Below are 26,231 nucleotides of genomic sequence, written 5' to 3' on the forward strand. Positions count from 1 at the left end.
CAGAATCTGGAAGGGTGATGTGAAATTTTTCTAATTGCTCTTTGGTGATTTGGAAATATGATACAAACATGACTACTAGAAAGATGTGCAGAAGGAAGAGCTATTTATTTACTCTCCTTCCCACTTCCAGATTCTCAATTAAGAGTATATCCAGATACAGATTGTGTTTACGCCATTCTGCCCAAGATGTTATATATGGATAGTGATTTATTAATTAAACCCATTCCTTAATCCATGCCAATATTATTATATACATATATTTCCTGCAATGATTAAAAATAAACATAATACATTTGAGAACTTTAACATACAAAGATGTTATAAGAATTTATATTGGTTATTTGCTATTTCTTGTCCACTAGTGCTATTTTACAGTTCCTGAAAGAATACTATGTACTTTGCATTTTTTTTGAGTTATCCCTCCCCCTACTGACATTACTTTTACAAAAATGGTTTATTGACTAGAGGGCCAATTGTTCAGGAAATATAGTAAACTCTGAGTATAAGCAGCATTAGAACAAACAGAAAAAACAAATGGAGCTGTTATTATAATTATTCTGAAAGATGATATCACAGTTTAAGTATTGGTGGACTCCGAAGATACTCTCTTGAGCCTCTGAGGTTCAGAGATGCCAATGGACAGAAGAAACAAAGTAAATCCAAAACCTACTGTTACTGTACATTCCCAAAACAGCGAAAACGAACTAAAACAAAGTTTGAGTTACTTAAATACTTAACAAAAATTTATTGCAAGAGATATATTTCACTGAATTTACAGTTTCAAGGAACATGGTACAAAACGTAGTGCCATCAGCTTTGTCTAAACATTAAATAGGTGCAAATACACAAAGATTTAAAAAAACCAAGGAGCATACTTTACAACATAAATTACAGTACTATAAATATATCTTATGTACATTATACATACTCTTAAGACACCATTTTAATGTACAGCGTATATTGTATTGGTTTTCAAACTATTCAGTGCCTTAATAATATTATATATCAGAAACTTAATAATTTATTTGCATCATTACACTTACAGTAAATGATTTCCTATCAATGAGGCCATAGTTTGGCTAGTTTATTTCCACCATTTCAATAGGCAATTATCCACTTAGATGAGCGTTGACGCAGATAGCAATAGGTTTCACGTGAACATTTTCTCTCCCTTTCATGGCGAGGACTAGAACAGGGGTTGCAGTGGGATGACAGTAGGGTGTGGGGCAAGCAGTGAAGGGAAGAGGGCATGGGGTAAAGGTGGGAAAGCCAGATGGCTAGGATGAAGAACGGACGCTGGAATGATTGGCATCTGAGGAGGAGCCACAAAAGTTGGCTGGTTCCCAGGACAAAGCCTTGGTCCGACCGGTCCCACTGAGATCTGAGGTAACGCTGTTCTGGTGAGAGCTGGGGCGTGGGAAAGAAACTGTTGGTGGGGCTGAAGCACTTTGAAGGTTCCTGCGGCCGCAGCGGCGGCGGCGGCGGCGGCGGCGGCCGCGTGCTGCTGCAGAACCGCGTGGTGCAGAGTGGTTACAGAGGTAGAACAGAAGGGTTGCTGCAGAGGCAGAGGCTGCAGAGGCTGCAGAGGCGGGCTGGGCGGGGGGAGGGCGGCCGGAGCAAAAGTAAACTTGACCTTGTTGGCCAGCATGTTGGGCGGGAGGATGTGCTGGTAGACCTCACAAGGCAGATTTCTGAATTTATCGTGGTTTTCTATGGGGATCAGCAGCGCCTGATCCGGCAGAGCTAATGGAGCCAGGATTTGCTCCGTCGTTAAGAAGGTGTGACCGCTGACATGTGCTTCCTTGAACGGTAATGGTGGCTGTGTGTTAAGGATTCCCGAATTGAAACGCAGCCACTCGGTCGAGGCCTCGTTCACCTTTCCTTGTGGAAGGGCCTCTGCCAGTTCGTAATGGCAGAGGTACGATTTCGGTTGCGACTGTCTGAAGTTCCTGTCGGTATTAGGCACCTTGAAAGGAATTTGCTTTTCATGAATATTTATACCCTCACCTCTTTCTTTCTGTTGCAGCAAGGTATTGCCAATTTCTTCTTTTGTTGCAGCACTGGCTACGTGGTAGACAGAGGTGGCGCGTGGGTGGGAGATGTCCCTCGAGTCCCCAGAAGGTGTCTCCAGCACTGACTGCGCAGCCTCACCACCGGCTTCAGGAGGAAGGGGACCGCCCAGGGGCAAAGTCGCCTGGTCTTCTTCTCCCTCTGCTTCTTCTGAGTTCTTCTCAGCATTCGCAACTTCTTGTGGTTTTACGTCCCCTGTTTTGTCTTCACTTACTAACTCCTCCTGGTGACGTAAGGAAGAATTGCCCTTCTTGGGATGATCTGTGTTCTCTTTGAGTTCCAAAGCTTCAAACCCGATGTGGAATCTGCTTCTTTTTCTCCTCCGTTTCCTTTTAGGCTTGCAGGGAGCGGAAGCACGTGGGGGCCTCAAGAATTCTTCTGGTAAATAATTCTGTCGATTTAAACTTTCATCCGAAGAATAAGAATATGAATGTTGTCTACGTTTTCGATGGAATCTTTCTGATTCATTAATGAGAGAATTATAACCTCTTTTAACAGCCTGGTTCTGGCTCAGGCAGCTCATGTCGTTTTGAAGAACTAGGCATCTGTGATCCTGACTACAGCCGGATATTTTGGCTTTCCAACTACAGTAAGTTCTGGAGTAAGTTAAATTATGTTTTCCAGACTGTATCACTGTTGGATTGGATTGTTCACTGAAAACAACTGAGCTCTTTGTACAGTGGTTTTTAGAACTGTTAGCGTCATTGCTATCATTTTCAGTGTTTTGAGCTTTACATATTTCTTCATTTTCACTTAAGTATATGGATGATGGTTTGGGCCTTTTATCAGGTAATTGTTGTGAGTCTAATAATTGCCCTGCAGCTAAATACTGCTTTTCTGAAATTGTTTCCAGTAGGTTCTTCCTAGTTATATCAGTGTAACTGTTTTCCGTTTCCATTTGGAAGTGAATTTCTGACTCTTTGGTTTTCTCCCCATGATGGTGCTGACATAACTTTTTTCTTCTTTTCTTCCTTCTACTTTTATGGAACCAGTGTTCATGAGTATCTTTCAATCTTATTTTGTGATATTTCTCATCTAGAGTGCCCTGTTTCATTTGACATTTAGTAAAATTGTATTTTTTTGTGTTTCTGATCCTACAGGAAATATTTTTATACCTCTGACCCATATTCCCATTTTTTCCAGAATTACAGGTATTGGAAAGAGTACCACCAACCAAAAGAGGAATGACCTGGGTGCATTGATTTCTGCTGCCTCCAGTGTCATAATCAGTGAGTCCTACAATAGGTGTGTCCTTGCATTCTGAAACTGGTCTCTTGCAAATGTCTTCTCCCTTCTGCTGAGAAGGAAGACCATTTAAGGGCAGCTTATTCTTATCTAGATTGTTGTTTAATTTAGTGGACTTGAAGTCAAAACAGAGAGGGTTACAGCTATAGGAAATTGATGGTTGAGTCGATGTATAAATCAGCATTTCTGATGGCCACTGAAGAATTGTGGTTCCATCTTTGTTAAGTACGGGTACAAATGGTTCACATGGTCTTTTATATAAATCTTTTTTTTTATGGAAGGTTATATTTTCCTCTTCAGAATTTGAAGGAGCCAACATCTCAGGACCATAATTTTTATTGTCAGCTTCAACTATAGATGTATCATGGTCCTTAACATTTTCCTCTGTGATAGCTTGCAAAGATATGCATTCATTAGCTATATCGAGAACTGTGGATTTATTTCCTAACAATTCGGAACTGTTATCACTCATAGGTATGCCTTCATTAATAATAACATCGCCCAGTGGTATTTGATCTGCTAATGGGATTGAATTTTGGCAATTATCTGCATCCGAAGATAAAGGGAGTTGAAACTGGCAAAATGAAGGTAATAAAAATGTATCTTTTTCACTAGAAACTTCTTTCATCTCTTGAGTTTGAGCAGTTTCTTTCTCAGTGCACATTCCTTCTGGTGGATGAAAAGAGTTAGCTTTCTCCTCAGAACTCAAAAGCACATCTGTTGGTGAAGATAGTTGAAGATGACAAGTACCAGGGACAAATCTACTTTTTCTGCTAAATCCTTTTTCCACAGAGGCATCATCATTGTATTCAGAGAAGGCTGCAGCTGAGGACTCCAGCTTCACTGCTGCTTTCTTTGGAAATGCAAAAGAAAAGCCAATTTTGTGTCTGTGAATTCCTTGGGCTTGATCCCCAAGTTGGTTATTTTTTGCTGTATAATTATTTGCACTTTCTGGATCTTCAGCAACAGTGGTAACATCTTTAGTATTCTCTTCACTATGAATCAAAGTATATTTGAAATCTTCCTGGTTATTAACTGAATCCACAGCAACTCTTTGGGAAATTTCATTACAATTTTCTTTCACAGTAACAGTTGTTGACTTGAACATGGGGCCACTTCCAGGAGCACTAGAAACAGAAAAGTACATATTAGATAGGACACTTCTGAGGAAAAATATTCAAACACCCCATTTCAGACACATCATTATAAGATTTCTTTTTCAAATTTTAAGATCTGTATAGGAGAATTACTTTCATTTCATAAGGTTCTCTTTCATAGTGCTACAGTTGCATTTAGTTACTGATTATTGTTTGGGATAACTTGGAGAAGCTGTCTCGAAGTTATTTCTATAACTATTAACAGCAATGTCAAGGACATTCCTATGTTCTCAACCAGTGCTTCCTGACCAAGGTTCTTTATCCCATGGCCTCTTCAGTGATATTTTGGAATATTGTAGAATCTTTAAAGTTATCTAAATTTACAAATACTTAACATCATTAATACTACATGGAGAATATGAAGACAGCTTTAAAAAATTATAACTTCAGAAGGGCTGGGAATTCGGTTCAACAATTCAATTCAATCAATGTTCACTAAGAGTCTACACCAGGCCAAGTAGAGTCCTGCCATGCAAAATTAACTGAGATAATACTGGCTTTAGAATTTTATTTAGAATTGCTATTCTTAATATTTAAAAAAAATTACCCTGAAGTTGTAAATAATATAATATAATAGTAAGTGTAGGACAAAAGACGATTTACTTAAGATGCAATTTCTATTTATTTGGCATTGCAGGACACCATAAATAGTAAGTTTTTCATAAAAGAACTGTACTGTGTGGCATATAAACAAGGAGTTACCTAAATATCATCTTTACCCAAAGAGAGTCATGCTGTGCAGAATTTTCCATTCTATTAAATTTAGTTTCTTAGAAGTTCCAAGTGTCCCCCAATATTTTTAGTTGAATGTTTTCTTTATTGAATCTCTAACACAATGGATTGTTTCACTGCACATCTTTAGAGGCCTCAAATTAATAGGAAAAGTGTGTGTGTGCGTGTGTGTGTAATGCGAAATAAGTACTATTACTGAGGAAAGTAATTTAGGTAAGAAGTTTTGCTCTTTTTTTTATACATATCTTATTATTAACTCTAGTTCTCTAAATGTTTCAGAGTTTACATTTGCAAATGCTACTTCTAGGACAATTAATTGCATGGGCCCTATGGTTCTCTATAACATTAACTTGAAGTTCTATAATTTTTCACTTACTGCCACACAGAGAAAAAATATCTGTTGGTATGACTGAATAGCAGTTATATTGGTCTTTGACAGTTCCCTAGAGGATTAAAAATACATTAAATTTTATTTTGAGTTTTTCAAATTTGACATTCCAAAGAATGTTATGATATACCAATATATTCCCCAACACTATATTCAGCATAAAATAGATTTGCTATGAAATAGTTTTGTTTTAAACAAAAAAAGAGGGGCCTATTTGTTTTGGGGTGGAGGGAGAGAACACTCTAAAAAGTTGTCTTCTTTTTATGACAGTTCCCTGTCCTGTATTGTAAATTCTGAATTATAACATTCTAACTACACACTGGAGAAGCAGGTCAAAGTGTAAGAGCTTTGAACTTCTAACAGTTATTACTGTTTATTCACAATGAAACTAATTTTGACCTGCCTCTGCAGTTCACAGGGCCTTCATGATCTTTATTTTTTTTAAATAAAAGATACTTTCAAATAAAAGTCCTCCAAATTTTCAATTATAAATAATTTTCTCTTAAAACTCCTTTTATAATAAAGGTCATGAGATGGTGCTTTGTTCTCTTCTTCAATCAAATATTTTGAATTTCCACCAAGAAACAGAAGAGGTTTCAACTAAGTGTAAATAGCAGAGCAATGTGAAATTAATTTTCTTGAAAACTAAAATTATAGGAATGTTGCCTTTTTATTGAAATGTATATTAAACAGGTGTTTGCATAAAATTCAAATTCAAGTTACTGTTTACAGCCCACAGAAAGCCATGAAAATGTGAGTGCCTTATTCTGGGTACAGAAATAAATAGATTTGCGCCCTTTATTTCTATGTCTTTTTTTTTTCCTTTGGTCATCATGTTTTAAGAAAAGTTAAGCTTTTATTGCACACTCACCACACAGTTTCCTTTCTTAGCTCGGCCAGCTTGTGCAGGCGTTGGAGTGCCTTTTCCTGTTTTCTTTCATCTTTCCTGGATTTAGATGCTACATTTCGAGCAAATTCCCTTTGTTTCAGTTCTTTGAGCCTCTATTAAGAAATATGGAAATGATTAATAGTATTTGGCTCTATGGCAATGTTAAAGTTACTATTGTTACTGTTGGAATTTTCCAGTACATTATCTTTTACCTCATCTAAGGAAAAGACATTTGTGACAACTCATTTCTAGCAAAAATATTTTTTGTATCTTTGGCTTGTGAAAATACCAAAGCATATTATTACATTATATCAAAGATATATCTAAGCCTTATATAAATTGGAATTGAAAATTTTCATTTTTCTTACTATTTTCTGCTAAGGTGCCTAATTCTGTGCCTAATTCACATCAAGTACTAGAGTCTTGTAAACTCCTAATTTTCAAACAAATTTAACTAGATTGTATATTTCAGTTATATATAATAAGTATCATCATTTTGATGTGCTATATATTAGAAAAGTATCTGGTCCTTTCCATATTTTCTAAGAATAAATGTTTTATGTTAATCCATAAGGCAAATAATCTCTACTAATATGCTTTAAAACAATCCCTCCCCTCAAATATCAGGTCTATCTCCCAAATAATTCAAGATTTGGGAAGAAAATAAATAGTGCTCTTTTCGAAATTCTTTTTACATCGGGCATATTTTCATCTGTATTAAAGGGGGTCAGTTTTTGGATTGAAAAGTTTTGGCCAGGAAAAGCATGTCAACTTGAATAGAATCAATAAATAGCCATGTATGTGGCATGATTTAAGAGACACCAAAGTGGTCCTTTGCCCCAAATATTTTCACTATAGTCTTCCACAGAGACATAGTATGGTTATTAAAAATAATTAAAGTACTGGGGCGCCTGGGTGGCTCAATTGGGTAAGCATCCAGCTCTTGATTTCAGCTCAGGTTATGACCTCATGGTTTGTGAGTTAGAGCTCCATGTCAGGCACTGCGCTGACAGCACAGAACCTGCCTGGGATTCTCTATCTCCCTGTCTCTCTCTGTCCCTCCCCTGTTCTCTCTCTCTCAAAAATAAATAAATAAACATTTTTTAAAAATAATTAAATTACTATTTTTTCTGGGGCACCTGGGTGGCTCAGTTGGTTAAGTGTCTGACTTCGGCTCAGGTCATGATCTCATGGTTCCTGCGTTTAAGCCCTGCATCGGTCTCCATGCTGTGGGGAGGCTGCTTGGGATTGTCTCTCTCTCTCTCTGTCTCTCTCTCTCAATAAATACACTTAAATTTTTATAAAGTACTATTTTTTCTTATGAATGCTCATGGTGTTATGCATTGTGATATGTCAGAGTCTTCCAGTAGGACACTAAGAGAATAAAATATACACTAATCACATTTTTATTAAGTGATTGCTTAATAAATGCCTTATACATGTACATTGACATATTCCACGGGCTTGGAACAATGCTTGGAATATACAATACCTGCTCAATAAATATTTGTTAATTTATATGTGAATCAGATTCTCCAAAGTAAGAATTTTCCCACCTCAAAAAAAGTTAGTCATACTGATGAAATAATGTTGGATCCCAAATGATCTTGCATTATGCCTACTTAATTTCACCTACATGGTATGATAGCTTAAGCTTCAGATAGTCTCTACTATTTTAACTGATGAGATTTATATGAGGTGTGTATATATACATATATATATATATATAAGATTATTCCAGAATAATTCTTTTGAAATAATGTAGATGATATTTTTGAGAATGCTTCTTTGACTGACATATCTGTGAAGAAAACTATTTAGAGTTAAATTTAGATAAAAGGTAGATCATGTCATAAACATCTAAATTATACAAGTATTTTAAAGAAAATAAAACTTTGAAATCATTGTTTTGGTGCGACTATTAAAAGTAGCTACATTTTTATAATATGCATTACATTATTATTGATCATAAAAAAAGATCTAGAATTAGAGTATAATAGGCCGAGGAAGTTTTAGCTCTAAGTTTTAGGTATTTATATTCTTGGACATCTCTATTTCCTAAAACTTTGAAGTCATATCAAGACTTAATCAATAGACAATTATTGAGCAGTAAAAACAGCCATTCTGTTTAAAGGCTGGGTTTTTTAAAAAAGATTAAAGAAAATGTTTTTACCTTTCTCTGGTTTATGTCTGTATGTCTGTAACTGTGTGGGTAAGTGTATTTGAGTGTACGTGTATTTGGATTTTGCAGAAAAAAGAACACAGATAGGAAAAGATAACAGCAGTTATTGGTTGAGTTATTTTATTGTGCAATATAAGGATGGAACTCGGGTGCCCAAAAAATTCCAAGAATGTTACCTGAGAAAAGTGACATCTGATTTGGGTCTTCAAGGATATAAAAAAGCATGAAGAAGAAGGGATAGATGTTGGAGGTAAGAGAATATTTCAGGAAAGTTTTGTGTAAATGTAGAAATAGGAGCATGCATATTCTAAAAATGAAATGCAGGTAGAGACAAGTATGGTTAGAGCAGATTGTATGTGTGGAAATGATGAGAAATGATGAATTACAAGGTCTAACCAAACCAAACCTGCCTATCATATTGTGAAATGTGATTGGAGGAAACACTGAAGGATTTGAAACAATGCAGTGTCACAATGGAATTTTCATTTTTTCAAGAATCATTTGGCATCAGTATGCATGAGATTTTGCCATGGAACAAGATTAAAGAGAAAGACATGCGTAAGTAGGATATTACAATGGTCTAGGTAAGAAACATTAAGAGTCTTTCCTAAGGCAGTTGCAGTAGGGAGAATTGGTGACTTATTCGATGTGCAGAATTGAGTGGCCTAAAAGGATATGCATTACCTTTACTGAAAATACTACCTGCCATTGTAAGAAAGAGGCATTCAATCAAGAGGGTTTGGGTGCTAGGAGGTGGATGCTAACAGAGAATTTGAAAGAAAATAGAAGTCAAGTTCTCTAAAATAAACATTTAAAAGAATCAAAGTGCCAAAGAAAGCAAAAAAAATGTTGAAATACCAATGTAAGAACTAATGTTCAAATAATTTTTTAATTATTTATAAATAATGGTATTTTAACAAATAGGGCTAATTTTATGTCCTACCAGATCCCTTGGGAAACTAGAGACAATAAACAAGAAAGTTAGACTTGACCATTTTTAACAAAATCTTTAGGATATAAATTAATTTCTATTATAAACATTATATATATATATACATATATATATATATTAGAAAGCTAAGTTAAAAGTACAGTGCTTCTAACAAAAAACAAAGCTCTTCTAAAGCAAGTATATGAAATGTCAAGAATTTCACTATACTGTTTCAAATTAGCCATTATGATTTGAATTAACTTGTTTCCATTGACATAGTTAAATATCACGGAGTCCATCAATTATCAAATGCCAGTACTGTTATATTTTCTGTGAACTGAGTGATTGACATGGCTGGAATCAGACTTCGGATGTGCATTTAGAGAACTGTGTATATTTACAATGTAAATGTTGCTTTAATCTTGTAGAGGTTGTTAAGAAGCACCATGCTACATTCAAGTGTTCCTACTGATGTCACTCTCCCTCTATGTACACATAATTCTCGCAGTGACACACTTCCTGATATCAAGGTATCAGGAGCTTGATAAGGTAAATGAGCTTGACTAATATTGGTGGTCTGTTTAGCTGCAGAGCTTATAGGCCTGGCCAAATATTTTGGTTAGTTTAAGCTGGAATTTATCAGCCGTTATACCCTTTCTTGTATTTTCCTGCAGCAAAAATGAAGTCCTACATCATATTTTATATCTAGTAGAATAATTTTGAAAGGTAAATAATAGAAACCAAGTAAATTCTTTTGAGAATGCCAAATGAAAAGAAAACTTAAGTTCAAGTTCCACACAAAGAAATGTACAAGATAATACCTGGGAGACTTATGGAAATATCAATGCTATTTCAAAAGCTTTCTGAACAATTTATTGGCAGTCATTCAAAACAAATTCTTAGTGTTAAATGTCAAGATAGGGATGACAGTCAGCAAGAATTAGAAAATTAGAATAATGTTAAAAAGAATTTGTGGGGAGATATGGTCTAGCTACAGTATTACAAAACAAGTTACAGTATATAATGGCATATTATTCAATTTATATTTTGGAAATATACAAGTAGACAATGGAAAAACAAAAAGAATCAACATCATTTGGTTATACTGTCTCAGAGGGTCTACTCTACCTTTCACTGTTCTACTTCTATTAGTCTATTAAGAACCAAAATGTCACAATCACATAGGTCATTGATCCTCAGATATGGTCACAGGAAACTCATGTAGTTGGATGGTTGGGAAAGTTATGATGATCCTGGTCTCAACTTAGTGATGATGTTTTCAGAGACTGGCAAAGCCTTAAACAATGTGAGAAAGCTTGATAGAGAAAGAGAGAGAGGGAGAGAGATAACCATTTAGATAACTCATCAGTTTGTGCTTAGCATTTAGGTAAATTAAACTGTTTTATAATTGCAAACCAAACTTTCATGAATATTCTCATATTTTGTACATTTGTCTAATTATATCCAAAAGATACGTCCCACACAAACAAAACTACTGGAATAAAAGATATGTATTTGCCCTTTTTGAGGTTTTCCAAACTGCTATTCTTAACTTTAAACCATATTTGTATTCCTCCCAACAGTATATGAGAGTATATATCATATCTAATACTGGGTAGCATCATTTTTAATTTGTTTAATTAATAGGCAATATGTGATATATCATTAATGTTTTGCCTATAATTCTTTTATTAAGAATGCTAGAATATTTTTGTATACATATTAGCCACCTATATTCCATTTAGAATTAATATTGTTCCTTCAAATTTATTAAGCAATACTGTATATGTTACTTTGTTTAGTTCTGAAAATAAACATATATGCAAACAAGGCTACCATTATGATCCATATTTAGAGAAGACAAAACTGAAGCTAAGCAGATTTTAGAAACTGGTCCAGAATCACATGAAAGTGGTAGAACCAGAACTGGAATCAGGATTTCTGTGGGGAATAAGTTCTATGGGAAAATTCCTTGAGTTTGCACCAATGGGTTAACAAGGTTTAGGACTAAAGCTTCCGAGATTAAGTAAACAGGGCGAAACACCCCCAGCATAGAATAAAAGCACAGGAATAGGAAGCCACAGGATGAAAGCATCTAAGATTATGTAAACAGGGCACAAGCACCCCAGCATATTACAAAAGCATAAAGCTGCTTTCACATGGTGGAAGCTTCCAGAATAGGTTAACAGGCAAACAGGGCAATAGAACCTTTGCAGCAGGGTGAAATTGCCCAGAGCTAATCAGCAAAAGAAAGGTGCTGCTTTGTTGACCCTGAGGTAGCATCTTGCTCTGTCTTATCCCCTAGGCAAGTTAAGATAAACAGCCTGGTGCCTGCTGTAAACAGCCATCTGTTTTTGGCATCAGGATTTTGTTTTGTATTGACCCAAACCCCTAACACCACATAGCTTCAAAATCCCTTTTTTCTCACATACATGAATTAATAATCACTATTTCATTGTCTCTTTCTGCATTCCATCATGTTTGTAACCCTTCTGATCCTAATAAACATGGAGCAACGACCCTTACTCAGGGCTCTTGTCTCCTCCCAGATATTAGCCTCTCTTGTATTCAATTCTGCATCTGCTCTCTTGCTGGACAAGAGAGACCTCCAGACTCAAAGTCTGCAACAGATTTTTTGGAACATTACCTATGATTTATCTCCTATATTTACTTGGCTATATGTTTTTCAAGCTGTCTAACTCTTTGGGTTGGGTTGAGATGCATATATCCATTTATCTCTCAGAAATTATTAATTGAGTGTACATTATGTGTCAGCTGTTATGCTAAGCATAGTCTATACATATGGGACACAGAAGAATGAAATCCTGTTTGTTTCTCGATGTTTTCACAATACTTGAGAAAGAGAGACATTACAACAATCAAATAAGTTCACCTTATGCTTTAGTAGAGCATGAAGATCATGGTGGAGGAAAGTTGAACCAAGAGTGTATGTGGCGAGGGCGAGGATACCGATATCAAATACAGTGATGAAAGCAGGTTTTCTATTAGGTTAGTTTGCTCTTTCTTTCTTTATTCCTTCCTTTCTTCCTTCCTTTCTTTCTTTTTAAACTTTTAATGTTTTTATTTAATTTTGAGACAGAGCATGAGCAGGTGAGGGGCAGAGAGGAAGACACAGAATCTGAAGCAGGCTCCAGGATCTGAGCTGTCAGCACAAAGCCTGACGTGGGGCTCGAACTCACAGACTGTGGGATCATGACCTGAGCTGAAGTCGGATGCCTAACCGACTGAGCCACCAAGGTGGCTCAGGTTGCTATTTCTGTTTAACAATGACCATAAATGTAACAGCTTAAAATGGCACACATTTATCATAGGCCTATGCTTCACACAACCAGTGTTGGCCAGGCCGTATTCTCAGCTGCAAGCTTGTCTTGGGAAAAATCATCTCCCAAGCTTCCGGGAACCTATTGGTAGAATTCACTTCCTTGTGGAGGTAGGACTACTCGTAGATAGCCAGGGCCACTCTCCGCAACTGGAGCTGCCAGCAGTTTCTTGCCTATAACACATGCAGGAGCCATTGCAACATTGCAGCAATGCAACATTGCAGTTTCTTCACCATCAGCAGTCTCTCCATTCTGCTAAGATTGAATCTTATATCATACAATCTATACAAAGCAGCTTAATTAATGGAGTGACATCACATCACTTTTTTTTTCACATTTTATCAGTTAGAAACAAATCACAGTTTTCATCCATATGCAAGGGAAGACTCACTGGGGTTAACTCAGGGTGTGTTCTCCCCTAGAAGATGTGTCTCCTCATTGAGAAGGTGATATTTGAGTAAAGATTTTTGTTCTTTTCACATAGACAGAATAGTCAGAGTAAAAGTACCAGTGAATTTCAGATTATTTTGTTTCAATTACTTCTCTTAGCTGCGTGTTAGTGCTGACATTCCTTAGCTGCAAGTTTATAAAGGGTGGGATAAAGAATAATCGGATCCACAACACTAGGCAAGTGACAGATGATAGAGGAGGAGAAAACTCAGACCCAGTTTCCAGACAGTTCTGCACTGTATGCAGGCACCATCCAAAAGTGGACAGAGCAACACTACAGCTTTCCTCTGGGACATCTCTGAAGTGCAGTGATGAAATCCTCCCAAAAGAGAGAGTTTTGAGCGGTGAATCTGGTTGTTCATTTTGGTTGGGAGAAGAAATGGCCAGAAGAGATATACTGATTCATGTGTTGTGGCCCATGGGTTAGCTGGATGGTTAGAAACTTGGAAAGCACATAATTAGAAAATTAGTGACAAGGAGGTCTGGGGAAGAGATATGTGGCTAAATTCCTCTGAATGGACTAAAAAAGATGTTTGTGTCCCACAAGAATGTTCTACAAAGGGTCATCTCAACAGAAGAGGATTTTTATAATTATTTAGATAGGATAACCTGTTCTGTGGATACAAGATAGTCTCTTTCCTCAGCCACCCCTGTCACTGTCCCATGAGCTCAGGAACAGAATGGCCATGGTGGCAGGGATGGTTGTTATGCATGGGCTCAACAACATGGAACGTTTTCCTCAAGGATGACTCTCTGTAGCTATTGCTGAGTGCCCAATCTGCCAGCAACAAATCAGTACTGAGCCAAAACAAATGGACAAAGAAAACAAAACAGAAACACACTCATTAATACAGAGTACAGACTGGTTGTTACCAGAGGGGAGGTGGAGGAGATAATGGGAAAAAATAGATAAAGGAGATTAAGAGGTACAAACTTTCAGTTATAAAATAAATAAGTCATGAGGATATAAAGTACTACATAGGGAATATTATCAATAATATTGTAATAACTTTGTGGTGACAGATGGTAACTAGACTTACGATGATCATTTTATAATGTCAAATCATTGTTTTCATACCTGAAACTAATATAATATTGTATGTCAACTTTATTTCCATTAAAAATTTTTTAAATACATAAAAAGTTGAAACAAAACAAATAAACAAAAAACACAGAGCCCCCAATATGGCACCATTCCCAGGAGTGATCAGCCAGTTCAATTTAATCAATTTACGCCAATTGATTAAATTGGGACAGCTTCCTTCATGAAAATGGCAGTATTTTGTTCTCCCTGGAATACATGCTTACTCTGGATATGGACCTCTCATTCTTCCATGCGATGCTTCTGCCAAGACTATAGGCCATAGACTTATAAGATGCCTTATTCACTATCATGGTATTCCACCCAGCATTGTTTTTGATCAAGGAACTCACCTCACAGCAAATAAAGTGTGACAATGGGCCTATGTTCATGTAATTCTGATTTTATTGTGTTCCCCATCATCCTGAAGTAGCTGGTTTGATAGAGTGGCAGAATGGCCTATTGAATACTCAGTCACAGCTCTAGCTGGATGGCAATACCTTGTGGCACTGGGGCAATATTATCTAGGTGGCTGTATATGCTGTGAATCAAGTTCCTATATATGCTGCTGTTCCCCGCATAACCATATTAAAAGGTTAAAAATCAAGTGGTAGAAATAGGGATGGCACCACTCAATATTACCTCTAGTGACCCACTAGCAAATATATCCTTATGATCCAGGGGAAAACAGACTGCCACCCCACAAAGAGGGTAAGGAAAATTATGTCTGGAATATAGGAGATCCCTTTTGATGTCACTTAAAATTGCCATGTCCTGTGATTAGTCAGTGGAAATCTACAACAGCCCCATTCACGCAGGATTACTAATAGCCCTCACACTTCAGGAATGAAAATTTGGGTCACTTCACTAGAGAAAGAACCACAACCAGCAGAGGTGATTGCTGAGGGAAAAGGGAATAGGTAGTGGAAGAAGGCAGTTATAAGTACTAACAATATCCATGTGCCTAATCACAGAAATGAAAGCTATAATTGTGATGGATAGTTCCTCTACACATTATTATGAATATGAATGTATGTTATGAGTATGAATATTTATGAATACATATAACCTTTCTTTGCTCCTTTATTCATTTTATTATATAACATAAGATATATCAAATTTATACCATACATCATAGTATTAAAATCAAGGAGAAGAATGAACATCAACCAGCACTCTGCATCCTCTTCTGGGGAGTTAGTGTGTTTTTGGTTGCATGCAGGATAATTGTATCATGTTAGGCAGCATATGACCCGTTATTATCTTTATTTGAAGATTAACTATAGTTTAAGGTGATGTCTATGAGTGACAAGTCAACTAGGAGTGGACTTGTGATGGTTAACTCTATGTGTCAACCTGGCTAAACCATAATATTTGGTCAAATATTTGGTTAATATTTAGTCAAAGTGAAGTACTTGGTCAAATATCTCTGAAACCACTAGGAAAGAACTTTTTGGGTAAGATTAATGTTTCAGATGAGTAATCAGATTTACTCATTAAATCATAGTAAAGCAGATTGCCCTCCATAACCCATTCAATCAGTTGAAGGCCTTAAGGGCTAAGACTGAAGTCTCTCTAGATGAAAGAATTATACCTCCAGACAGACTGTAACATGAACTCTTTCCTGGTTTTCCAGGCCAGTAGTTTGCCCTGTCAATTTTGGACTTGTCAGCTCCCATAATTGTGTGAGCAAATTCTGAATATCTCTCTTTGTCTATCTGTCAACCTATCATCTATCTATCTATCTATCATCTATCATCTTTTTCTTCTATATATCTCTCCCTCTACATATATAAATGCATACATGGTTCTGTTTCTCTGATTAATACAGTTTTTCACCAGAGTATGGGTAGTCTAGCTGTGATGTCTGTGGTAAACCTTGCAAATTGCCTTCACTTTATCTATTATATATCTTTCTACTTCATTAACAGAATTCCAGTTTGGAGGCTAAGAAAGGTACTCATTAAAATAGTAAAATCCCAGCCTCCCTTGTAAATAAGAATGGTGTTGTGACACAGTCTTCACTAACTGAATTGTCAGCAAATTTATCTGAGGAGGATATCCCTGAAAAAACTTTTTTTTTTAAAGGAAAGTCTTGGGGCGCCTAGGTGCCTCTGTCTGTTAAGCATCCAACTTCAGCTCAGGTCATGATCTTGGAGTTCATGAGCCTGGAGCCTGCTTCGGATTCTGTGTCTCCCTCTCTCTCTGCCCCTTCCCTACTCACGCTGTGTCTCTCCTTCAAAAAATAAATAAACATTAAAAAAATAATTTAAAAAAGGGAAGTCTTATTAAAAGAAAAATCCCCTTTCTGTTTTTTTTAACCATGTTGTCTGCTTCCTGCCCCTGTGTACTTGTGAGTCTTAGATGGGCAGCGGCCATCTTTCAATTTTGAGGCTATCAGCTTGGCAGAGAAGATCTAGATGCTAAAGACAGCAGAGCAAATAAATAAATATTCCTGTTTCCTAATAGCATCATTGAATTACTGTATCATCCTTGGACAGATTACCTATGTAGTTTTGGAGAACAAAAAAGAAAAAAAAAAGCCAGCTTATTTGAGTTTTCTGTTACCTGCAGTTGAATATAACCTTAACTTACATACCCACTTAGTAGATGTGTGACTGGATAATTCACTTCATATACTCAGACCTTTGTCTCTACAGATGAAGATGCTGATGATATCTAAAATTCTTTCCAATTTTTACATTCTAAGATCAATGCTTTCAGTGTCATCATTTAAGCTGGATTTAGGTGGTAACATATATTTAGAACAATAAGAAGAATTGCCTTGTTAGGTGGTTTCCCTTCTATAAGTAAATCCATTACTGTTTTGAATTACTCTAATACTTCTTTTTCTAGTTTCATATTTCTTAGTAAGTTAATATATCACCCACTATTACTGTTTCCAGTTTCAAATTTCTTTTGAATTGCCAAGAGTAGTTTCTACCAAGAACTATTTTCAATGGCTTTTGAAAAATCTAAGTATGATTTCTATCTTACAGAGAAGTGATACCCTCAAAGAATTACAACTCAATCACCATCTCTATTTCCTGAATCAATTTGGCTCTCTTGGAAGACACAATGCAGTAGGTACTATTAGAATATTAGCAAATATATTTCTTCAGAGGAAGTTAAGATATTCAAGCGAATGGTATCACACTTCATTGTGTAATTTCCTTCCAGTCATTATTTAATCAATGGCATTATGCTGAGTGAACCTGTGGAAGACTCTTTTTAAAATTTCTTTTCCCATTACTATCATGAATGTGTATCATTTGGACATTTCTCATGGAAGCTTTAAAAGCATCTAATCTTTTAATGGCATATCAGATCTGAACAATATCTTTCCCCAAGGCCTCTCATTCTTCAGATTCCATTAACTCAAGTTTCTCTTTGTGGACAAAAAAGTCATTCTAGTTCTAATATAAAAGTCTTTGCAATCTGTATGTGTTATGTCTACAACTGATTTTCCAACTATTCAGTTCATTTTCTTAAGTACTGAATCAGAAGTGTCTCGTGCATTGTAAGTACTCATGAATGCTTGTCAAATTGAATTGGCCCAGGATGGCAATGATTAATTTCCTCATACAATAGGAGGCTTTGGAAATTTACTAACAAAAATCTCAATCAGATATTTGGTAGTGCAAGGAAAGCCATGTAAACTCATATAAGAAATATTGACACTTATATTTAAAACTACGCAAACAACTTGAGGGACCCGAAGTTGAAGAATAGTTAAAAATTATGGTTTGATTTTAAAAGGAAATATGCAGCTATCACCAATAAGAACTGCAAAATAGTAGGAATATTGATGTATTTTGCTATTTTTAAAAATAACATGCTAATAACTTACAATATAATCAACTATATCTGCATCTAGAGTAAAAATGCCAGAAAATAGGCAACATGTTAATGATGTTTCACTTTGTAACATAAAATCAAAAGAATTGTACTTTTATTTTCCACTATATGGTGTTTTCCCATTTTTTTCTTATTAATACACTTTACTTTTATTTTGAGGAGAGATTTTTAAAATTATATTTGAAATATTAAAATTATATATATTTCAAAACTGAAACAAAAATTACCATTATGTGGATCCTTTCATCATATGCTCATATTTATGGTTCGATAAATAACTACATTGGTCTAAATATTTCTAAGCTCTCTCAACATGCACAAGTAAATCAATATAACCCAATAAAAATAATAACATAAAACTGGTGATTTTTTACCTATGTGATTTTTAACAACATGAAATATTTGTGGATTAATATTTTTATCATCTCTTTGGTATAAATATAGTGGAAAATAATATATAGGGCAATATTCAAAACTGTGGAAAATACAATATTATTATTATATTATATAATATTATATTATATATATGTATCCTTTTACTTTTTATTTTTCTTGCACTCAAAAATATTTATATATGTAATTACAAGTGACTGATTAGTTAGCATATAATGAAGAAATTATACATGAAGGATTAGCAAACATTTTCTATCCTATGGAAGAATTTACTTTGATGTAACTTTATAGCTGGGTTTCTTAGACATGTAATAAAGGTAGATATCAATTGTGTTATTAGGCAATTTTGCCTCTGATTGAAAATAATTTCTGTTTGGCAAATTGTGTTTGGGCTGAGAAGAATGTGAAGGAGTTATTAACACTTGGTAAGAAGCCATCAACTGGTGACCTCCCAGAAAAAACTAGGTTTGTCTCTTGCCAGAACCATGGTAGTTATACCCATGGAAACTTTTGCAAGACAGAATAATTCCTAATTTGTGAGATGGGGCTTCTAAGCCACAGTGGCTCACATATCTACCCATTTGATCCTCTCTCTCACCAACTAAATTGTAACTTGGAATGCCAAAGGACAGAGCTACAGAACTGCTGTGGGAATATAAAGATCCCAGCTGGGGAGAAAAAACCTGGTGTGAGATGATGGCCTGTATTTTTAAAGTGAATATGTGGTATAACTCCAGGAGGATGGACTTTTAGTATTTAGTTGAGCACATTACTATCCCAAATAAAGTGGAGTTGTAGATTTATCAAGAAATTGCCCAAACTCTACATTTAATTTCTGTGGTGATATCTTGTTAATATTATCCCCCCCCCAACCTATGTTACTAATATCAAGTATCTAGGAAGGCAGTATTTATCATGGAAAAATTATGAGTTTGGGAATATTTCAAGAGATTGAATTAGACCTCACCATTTGTTGTCTGTGTGATCTTTAGTGATTTTGTCTCCATTTGTAAAAAGGAAACAAAAACACCTAGGTAAAGCACATTTACTTCCCACCACTCAATAAATATCAGTTTCTTTCTCTTCCTGTTCTAACTGTGAAATTAAAAGTAGAATTCTACCTATTGTGTGTAGATCTCATTTGAGACTGAGTTCATTGGACCAAAGCCTACTTTATCTTATAAACTTGGACAAAAACTCTTTCTCAAAAATAGTAATTAACCAACTGACATAATATTTAAAGAAACAAATATCAGAAATATTTTGAATTAGGTTAGCTTAAATGTATAGATTTGTATGTTTTTTTATTAATAAATATGACATTTCATTTGTGTAACACAGAGATGTTAAGTAAATTTGTAGAGATAGACGACATTTTAGAATGAACTTAGATTTGTTTTAAGTTTATTTATTTATGTTAAGAGAAAGAGAGAGAACGAGCAGGGGAAGGGCAGAGAGAGAGAATCCCAAGCACTGACAGTGTGGAGCCCGATGAAGGGATCAAACTCACAAATCACGAGATCATGACCTGAGCCGAAACCAAGAGTTGGATGCTTAACTGACTGAGCCACCCAGGCACCTCTAGATGAACTTAGATCTTTTTAAAAATTTTTTTAAAAAATCTTTATTTTTGAGAGAGAGACAGAGTGTGAACAGGGGAGGAGCTGAGGGGAGGGAGACACAGAATCAGAAGCAGGCTCCAGGCCCTGAGCAGTCACCACAGAGCCTGATGCGGGGCCCGAAATCATGAACCATGAGATCATGACCTGAGCCAAAGTCAGATGCTTAACCGACTGAGTCACCCAGGCACCCCTAGATCTTATATTTTAGAAAAACAATATTATATTTCATTTGTCTGAATTTTTCAATTTGATTCATATGTTTGTTTTGCAGCAATGGTTCCTATATGTATGTTTTAAGAAATTAAAAAATAAATGTATAAGAATGCATGTAATATTTTATTTTGCTCATTTTGTATAAATTATTAATACTCTCAGTATTAATACTCTCAGTAGATAATTGTAAAAGAACTAATTTGTTTTAACATGTCAGGTAGTTTTGCTGCATTTTCTTAATGAAACTAATGGGATTGAGTTAATACTACTTCACTATTGCTTTCAGTTGACAATAGACTTGTTCCTGATACAACAGTACAACTGTCCTCACAAGGGTTATAAAAAAGCATAATAAAAAAATAGGCTTGTAACTTAATCACTTTAAAGTTTGAGCAGCTTCTGAAGGAACTATCGTATTAAAATTTCAAGTTAGAGTTATAAGTATGAAGAAGAGTGTTAGTGGTATTTTAACTCCAAACACTGAAATTAGTTGTAAACTTGGTCAAAGTAACAGAACAAAAGCAAGTTATGTTTTTTGCTTTTATTTTTATTTATCCAGTGCTATTCTGACCTCTTTTACTGGATATCTATTTAAAAATAATTCACTGAACTGATTTCTGGAGAAGATGGCAGTGTAGGAGGACACTGGGCTCACCGCGTCCTGCTGATCACTCAGATTCCACCCACATCTGCCTAAATAATCCAGAAAACCACCAGAAGACTAGCAGAACAGACTCTCTGGAGCCAAGCGTAGACAAGAGGCCCACAGAAGAGGGTGGGAAGGGCAGAGAGGAGGTGCTCGCTATATGGACTGGCGGGAGGGAGACGGGGCAGTGGAGGGGCAGCCCGCCCGGCAAGGCAGAGCTCCCGAGTCTGACTTGCAAAGGTGAAGGGGCCAGACTGTGTGAGTTCTGACAGCCAGCAGGACTGAACATCTGGAATGTTAAAAGTGAACAGATCTACTCTTGGAGAGCAGAGAGTGGGGAGAGTGAGAGGACACTGGGAGGGAGAGTTGTTGAGCCTCAGAAGACAGAACTCAGCTCAGTGGGGAACAAAGGCACTGGCCAGCGCCATCTCCCTCTCCCATCCCTCAGCCGAAATCCCAAAGGGAACCAGTTCCCATCACTGAACTTGCTTGCACCACGCAAACATGCAACACTGTACTTCTGTGGATCTATCCACAGACCCTGGGAGGGTCTGCCTGCCTCCCTCCCAGTGGTGCAGGGCCCCTCCTGCAGGGGACCACCAACTGCAAGCGAGCTAAGCCTGCCCCTCCCACCCCTGCGTACCTTGTGGATCCATCCCAGCTAATATGCCAGATACCAACAAAGCAGCAACACAAGCCTGGCAGTGTACAAGTATCCCAGACAGGGGACACACCACTTCACATTGAGTCCTGCCCCTGGGAGAGGGGAAGATAAGGTACACACCAGTCTGACTGTGGCCCCAGCAGTGGGCTGGGGACAGACATCAGGTCTGACTGCAGCCCAGCCCACCAACAAAAGTTTCTCTGGACAGTACATGGGAAGTGCCCTGCAGTTTGGAGCCTCCCAGGAACTACTCAAAATGATGAAACAGAAGAATTCTCCTCAAAAGAAACTCCAAGAAGTAATGACAGCTAACGAATTGATCAAAAACGATATAAGCAATATAACAGAACAAGAATTTAGAATAGTCATAAAATTAATCACTAGGCTTGAAAAAAGTATAGAGGACAGAAGAGAATCTATTGCTACGGAGATCAAGGGATTAAGAAATAGTCATGAGGAGCTAAAAAATGCTATAAACTATGTGCAAAAATAAAATGAAGGCGACCACAGCTTGGATTGAAGAGGCAGAGGAGAGAATAAGTGAATTAGAAGATAAAATTATGGAAAAAGAGGAAGCCGAGAAAAAGAGAGATAACAAAAAATCCAGGAGTATGAGGGGAGAATTAGAGAACTAAGTGATGCAATCAAATGGAACAATATCTGTATCATAGGAGTTCCAGAAGAGGAAGACAGAGAGAAAGGGGCTGGCTGAAGGTGTACTTGAACAAATAATAGCTGAGAACTTCCCTGAATCTGGGGAAGGAAAAAGGCATGATATCAATGAGGCACAGAGAACCCCCTTCAGATGTAACTTGAATCGATCTTCTGCATGACATATCATAGTGAAACTGGCAAAATACAAGGATAAAGAGAAAATTCTGAAAGCAGCTAGGGATAAACAGGCTCTAACCTACAAAGGGAGACTCATAAGACTAGGTAGGGGCAGACCTATCTACTGAAACTTGGTAGGGCAGAAAGGAATGGCAGGAAATCTTCAATGTGATGAACAGAAAAAAAAATATGCAGCCAAGAATCCTTTATCCAGCAAGTCTGTCATTCAGAATAGAAGGAGAGATAAAGGTCTTCCCAAACAAACGAAAACTGAAGGAATTCATCACCACTAAACCAGCCCTACAAAAGATCCTAAGCTGGATTTTGTGAGTGAAATGTTGCAAGGACCACAAAGTACCAGAGACATCACTACAAGTATGAAACCTACAGATATCACAATGACTCTAAACCCATATCTTTCTATGATAACACTGAATGTAAATGGACTAAATGCTCCAACCAAAAGACATAGGGTATCAAAATGGATAAAAAAAAAAAAACACATGACACATCTATTTCCTGTCTACAAGAGACTCATTTTAGACCTGAGGACACCTTCAGATTGAAAGTGAGGGGATGGGGAACTATCTATCATGCCACTGGAAGTCGAAAGAAAGCTGGAGTAGCCATACTTATATCAGACAAACTAGACTCTAAATTAAAGGCTGTAACAAGAGATGAAGAAGGGCATTATATAATACTTATAGGGTCTATCCATCAGCAAGAGCTAACAATTATAAATGTCTATGTGCCAAATACGGGAGGCCCCAAATATATAAAACAATTACTCACAAATGTAAGCAACCTTATTGATAAAAATGTGGTAATTGCAGGGGACTTTAATACTCCACTTACAACAATGGAAAGATCATCTAGACACAGGATCAATAAAGAAACAAAGGCCATGAATGATACATTGGATCAGATGGACTTGACAGATATATTTAGAACTCTGCATCCCAAAGCAACAGAATATACTTTCTTCTCCAGTGCACATGGAACACTCTCCAAGATAGATCACATACTGGGTCACAAAACAACCCTTCATAAGTATATAATAATTGAGTTCATACCATGCACACTTTCAGACCACAATGCTATGAAGCTTGGAAATCAACCACAGGAAAAAGTCTGGAAAACCTCCAAAAGCATGGAGGTTAAAGAACACCCTACTAAAGAATGAGTGGGTCAACCAGGCAATTAGAGAAGAAATTAAAAAATATATGGAAACAAATGAAAATGAAAATACAATAATCCAAATGCTTTGGGATGCAGCGAAGTCAGTCCTAGAGGAAAATACATTGCAATCCAGGCCTATCTCAAGAAACAAGAAAAATCCCAAATACAAAATCTAACAGCACACCTAAAGGAAATAGAAGCAGAACAGCAAAGGCAGCCTAAACCCAGCAGAAGAAGAGAAATAATAAAGATCAGAGCAGAAATAAACAATATAGAATAAAAAAAAAAAAATGTAGAGCAGATCAATGAAACCAAGAGTTGGTTTTTTGAAAAAAAATAAACAAAATTGAGAAACCTCTAGCCAGGCCTCTCAAAAAGAAAAGGGAGATGACCCAAATACATAAAGTCATGAATGAAAATGGAATTATTACAACCAATCCCTCAGAAATACAAGCAATAATCAGGGAATACTATGAAAAATTATATGCCAACAAACTGGACAACCTGGAAGAAATGGACAAATTCCTAAGCACCCACCAACTTCCAAAACCCAAATAGGAAGAAATAGAAAACTTGGACAGACCCATAACCAGTGAAGTAATTGAATCCGTTATCAAAAATCTCTCAACAAATAAGAGTCGAGGACCAGATGCCTTCCCAGGGGAATTCTACCAGACATTTAAAGCAGAGATAATACCTATCCTTCTCAAGCTGTTCCAAAAAATAGAAAGGGAAGGAAAACTTCCAGACTCATTCTATGAAGCCAGCATTACTTTGGTTCCTAAACCAGACAGAGACCAAGCAAAAAAAGAGAACTACAGGCCAATATCCCTTTTGATTATGGATGCAAAAATTCTTAATAAGATACTAGCAAATCAAATTCAACAGCATATAAAAAGAATTATACACCATGATCAAGTGGGATTCATTCCTGGGCTGCAGGGCTGGTTCAACATTCGCAAATCAATCAATGTGATACATCACATTAATATAAGAAAAGATAAGAACCATATTATCCTGTCAATCGATGCAGAAAAAGCATTTGACAAAATTCACCATCCTTTCTTAATAAAAACCTTTGTGAAAATCGGGATAGAAGGAAGATACTTAAACATCATAAAAACCATTTATGAAAAGCCCACAGCTAATATCATCCTCAATGGGGAAAAACTGAGAGCTTTCCCCCTGAGATCAGGAACATGACAGGGATGTCCACTCTCACTGCTGTTGTTTAACATAGTGTTGGAAGTTCTAGAATCAGCAGTCAGACAACAAAAGGAAATCAAAGGCATCAAAATTGGCAAAGATGAAGTCAAGCTTTCACTTTTTGCAGATGACATATTATACATGGAAAACCTGAGAGACTCCACCACAAGTCTGCTAGAACTGATACATGAATTCAGCAAAGTTGCAGGATACAAAGTTAACGTACAGAAATCAGTTGCATTCTTATACACTAATAATGAAGCAACAGAAAGACAAATAAAGAAAATGATCCCATTCACAATTGCACCAAGAAGCATAAAATACGTGGGAATACACCTAACCAAAGATTTAAAAGATCTGTATGCTGAAAACTATAGAAAGCTTATGAAGGAAATTGAAGAAAATATAAAGAAATGGAAAAAGATTCCATGCTCATGGGTTGGAGGAATAAATATTGTTAAAATGTCAATACTACCCAAAGCTATCTACACATTCAATGCAGTCCCAATCAAAATTGCACCAGCATTCTTCTCGAGGCTAGAACAAGTATCCTAAAATTTGTATGGAACCACAAAAGACCCCGAATAGCCAAAGTAATTTTGAAAAAGAAGACCAAAGCAGGAGGCATCACAATCCCAGACTTTAGCCTCTACTATAAAGCTGTAATCATCAAGACAGCATGATATTGGCACAAAAACAGACACATAGAACAATGGAATAGAATAGAAACCCCAGAATTAGACCCACAAACATATGGCCAACTAATCTTTGACAAAGCAGGAAAGAATATTCAATGGAAAAAAGACAAATGGTGCTGGGAGAACTGGACAGCAACATGCAGAAGAATGAAACTAGACCACTTTCTTACACCATTCACAAAAATTAACTCAAAATGGATAAAGGACCTGAATATGAGACAGGAAACCATCAAAACCCTAGAGGAGAAAGCAGGAAAAAACCTCTCTGACCTCAGCCACAGCAATTTCTTACTTGACACATCCCCAAAGGCAAGGGAATTAAAAGCAAAAATGAACTACTGAGACCTCATGAAGTTAAAAAGCTTCTGCACTGCAAAGGAAACAATCAACAATACTAAAAGGCAACCAACGGAATGGGAAAAGATATTTGCAAATGACATATTGGACAAAAGGCC

The 26,231-nt window shown here is 36.5% G+C and overlaps 1 protein-coding gene across 1 annotated transcript in view; it reads right to left on the reverse strand.

Annotated features, from left to right (window-relative positions):
- Positions 1–1,186: 1,186 nt before the first annotated feature.
- The window catches only part of ZNF804A (zinc finger protein 804A), a 287,748-nt gene continuing 262,703 nt past the window's right edge, over positions 1,187–26,231 (reverse strand). Inside the window, exons 3-4 of the mRNA XM_047872689.1 lie at positions 6,464–6,594; positions 1,187–4,442 (exon numbers count right to left, since the gene is read on the reverse strand). Coding sequence (XP_047728645.1) covers positions 1,187–4,442; positions 6,464–6,594 — 3,387 coding nt within the window. The remainder of the gene's footprint in view (positions 4,443–6,463; positions 6,595–26,231) is intronic.

This window comes from Prionailurus viverrinus, chromosome C1 (genome assembly GCF_022837055.1).
Source record: "Prionailurus viverrinus isolate Anna chromosome C1, UM_Priviv_1.0, whole genome shotgun sequence".
NCBI lineage: Eukaryota > Metazoa > Chordata > Mammalia > Carnivora > Felidae > Prionailurus > Prionailurus viverrinus.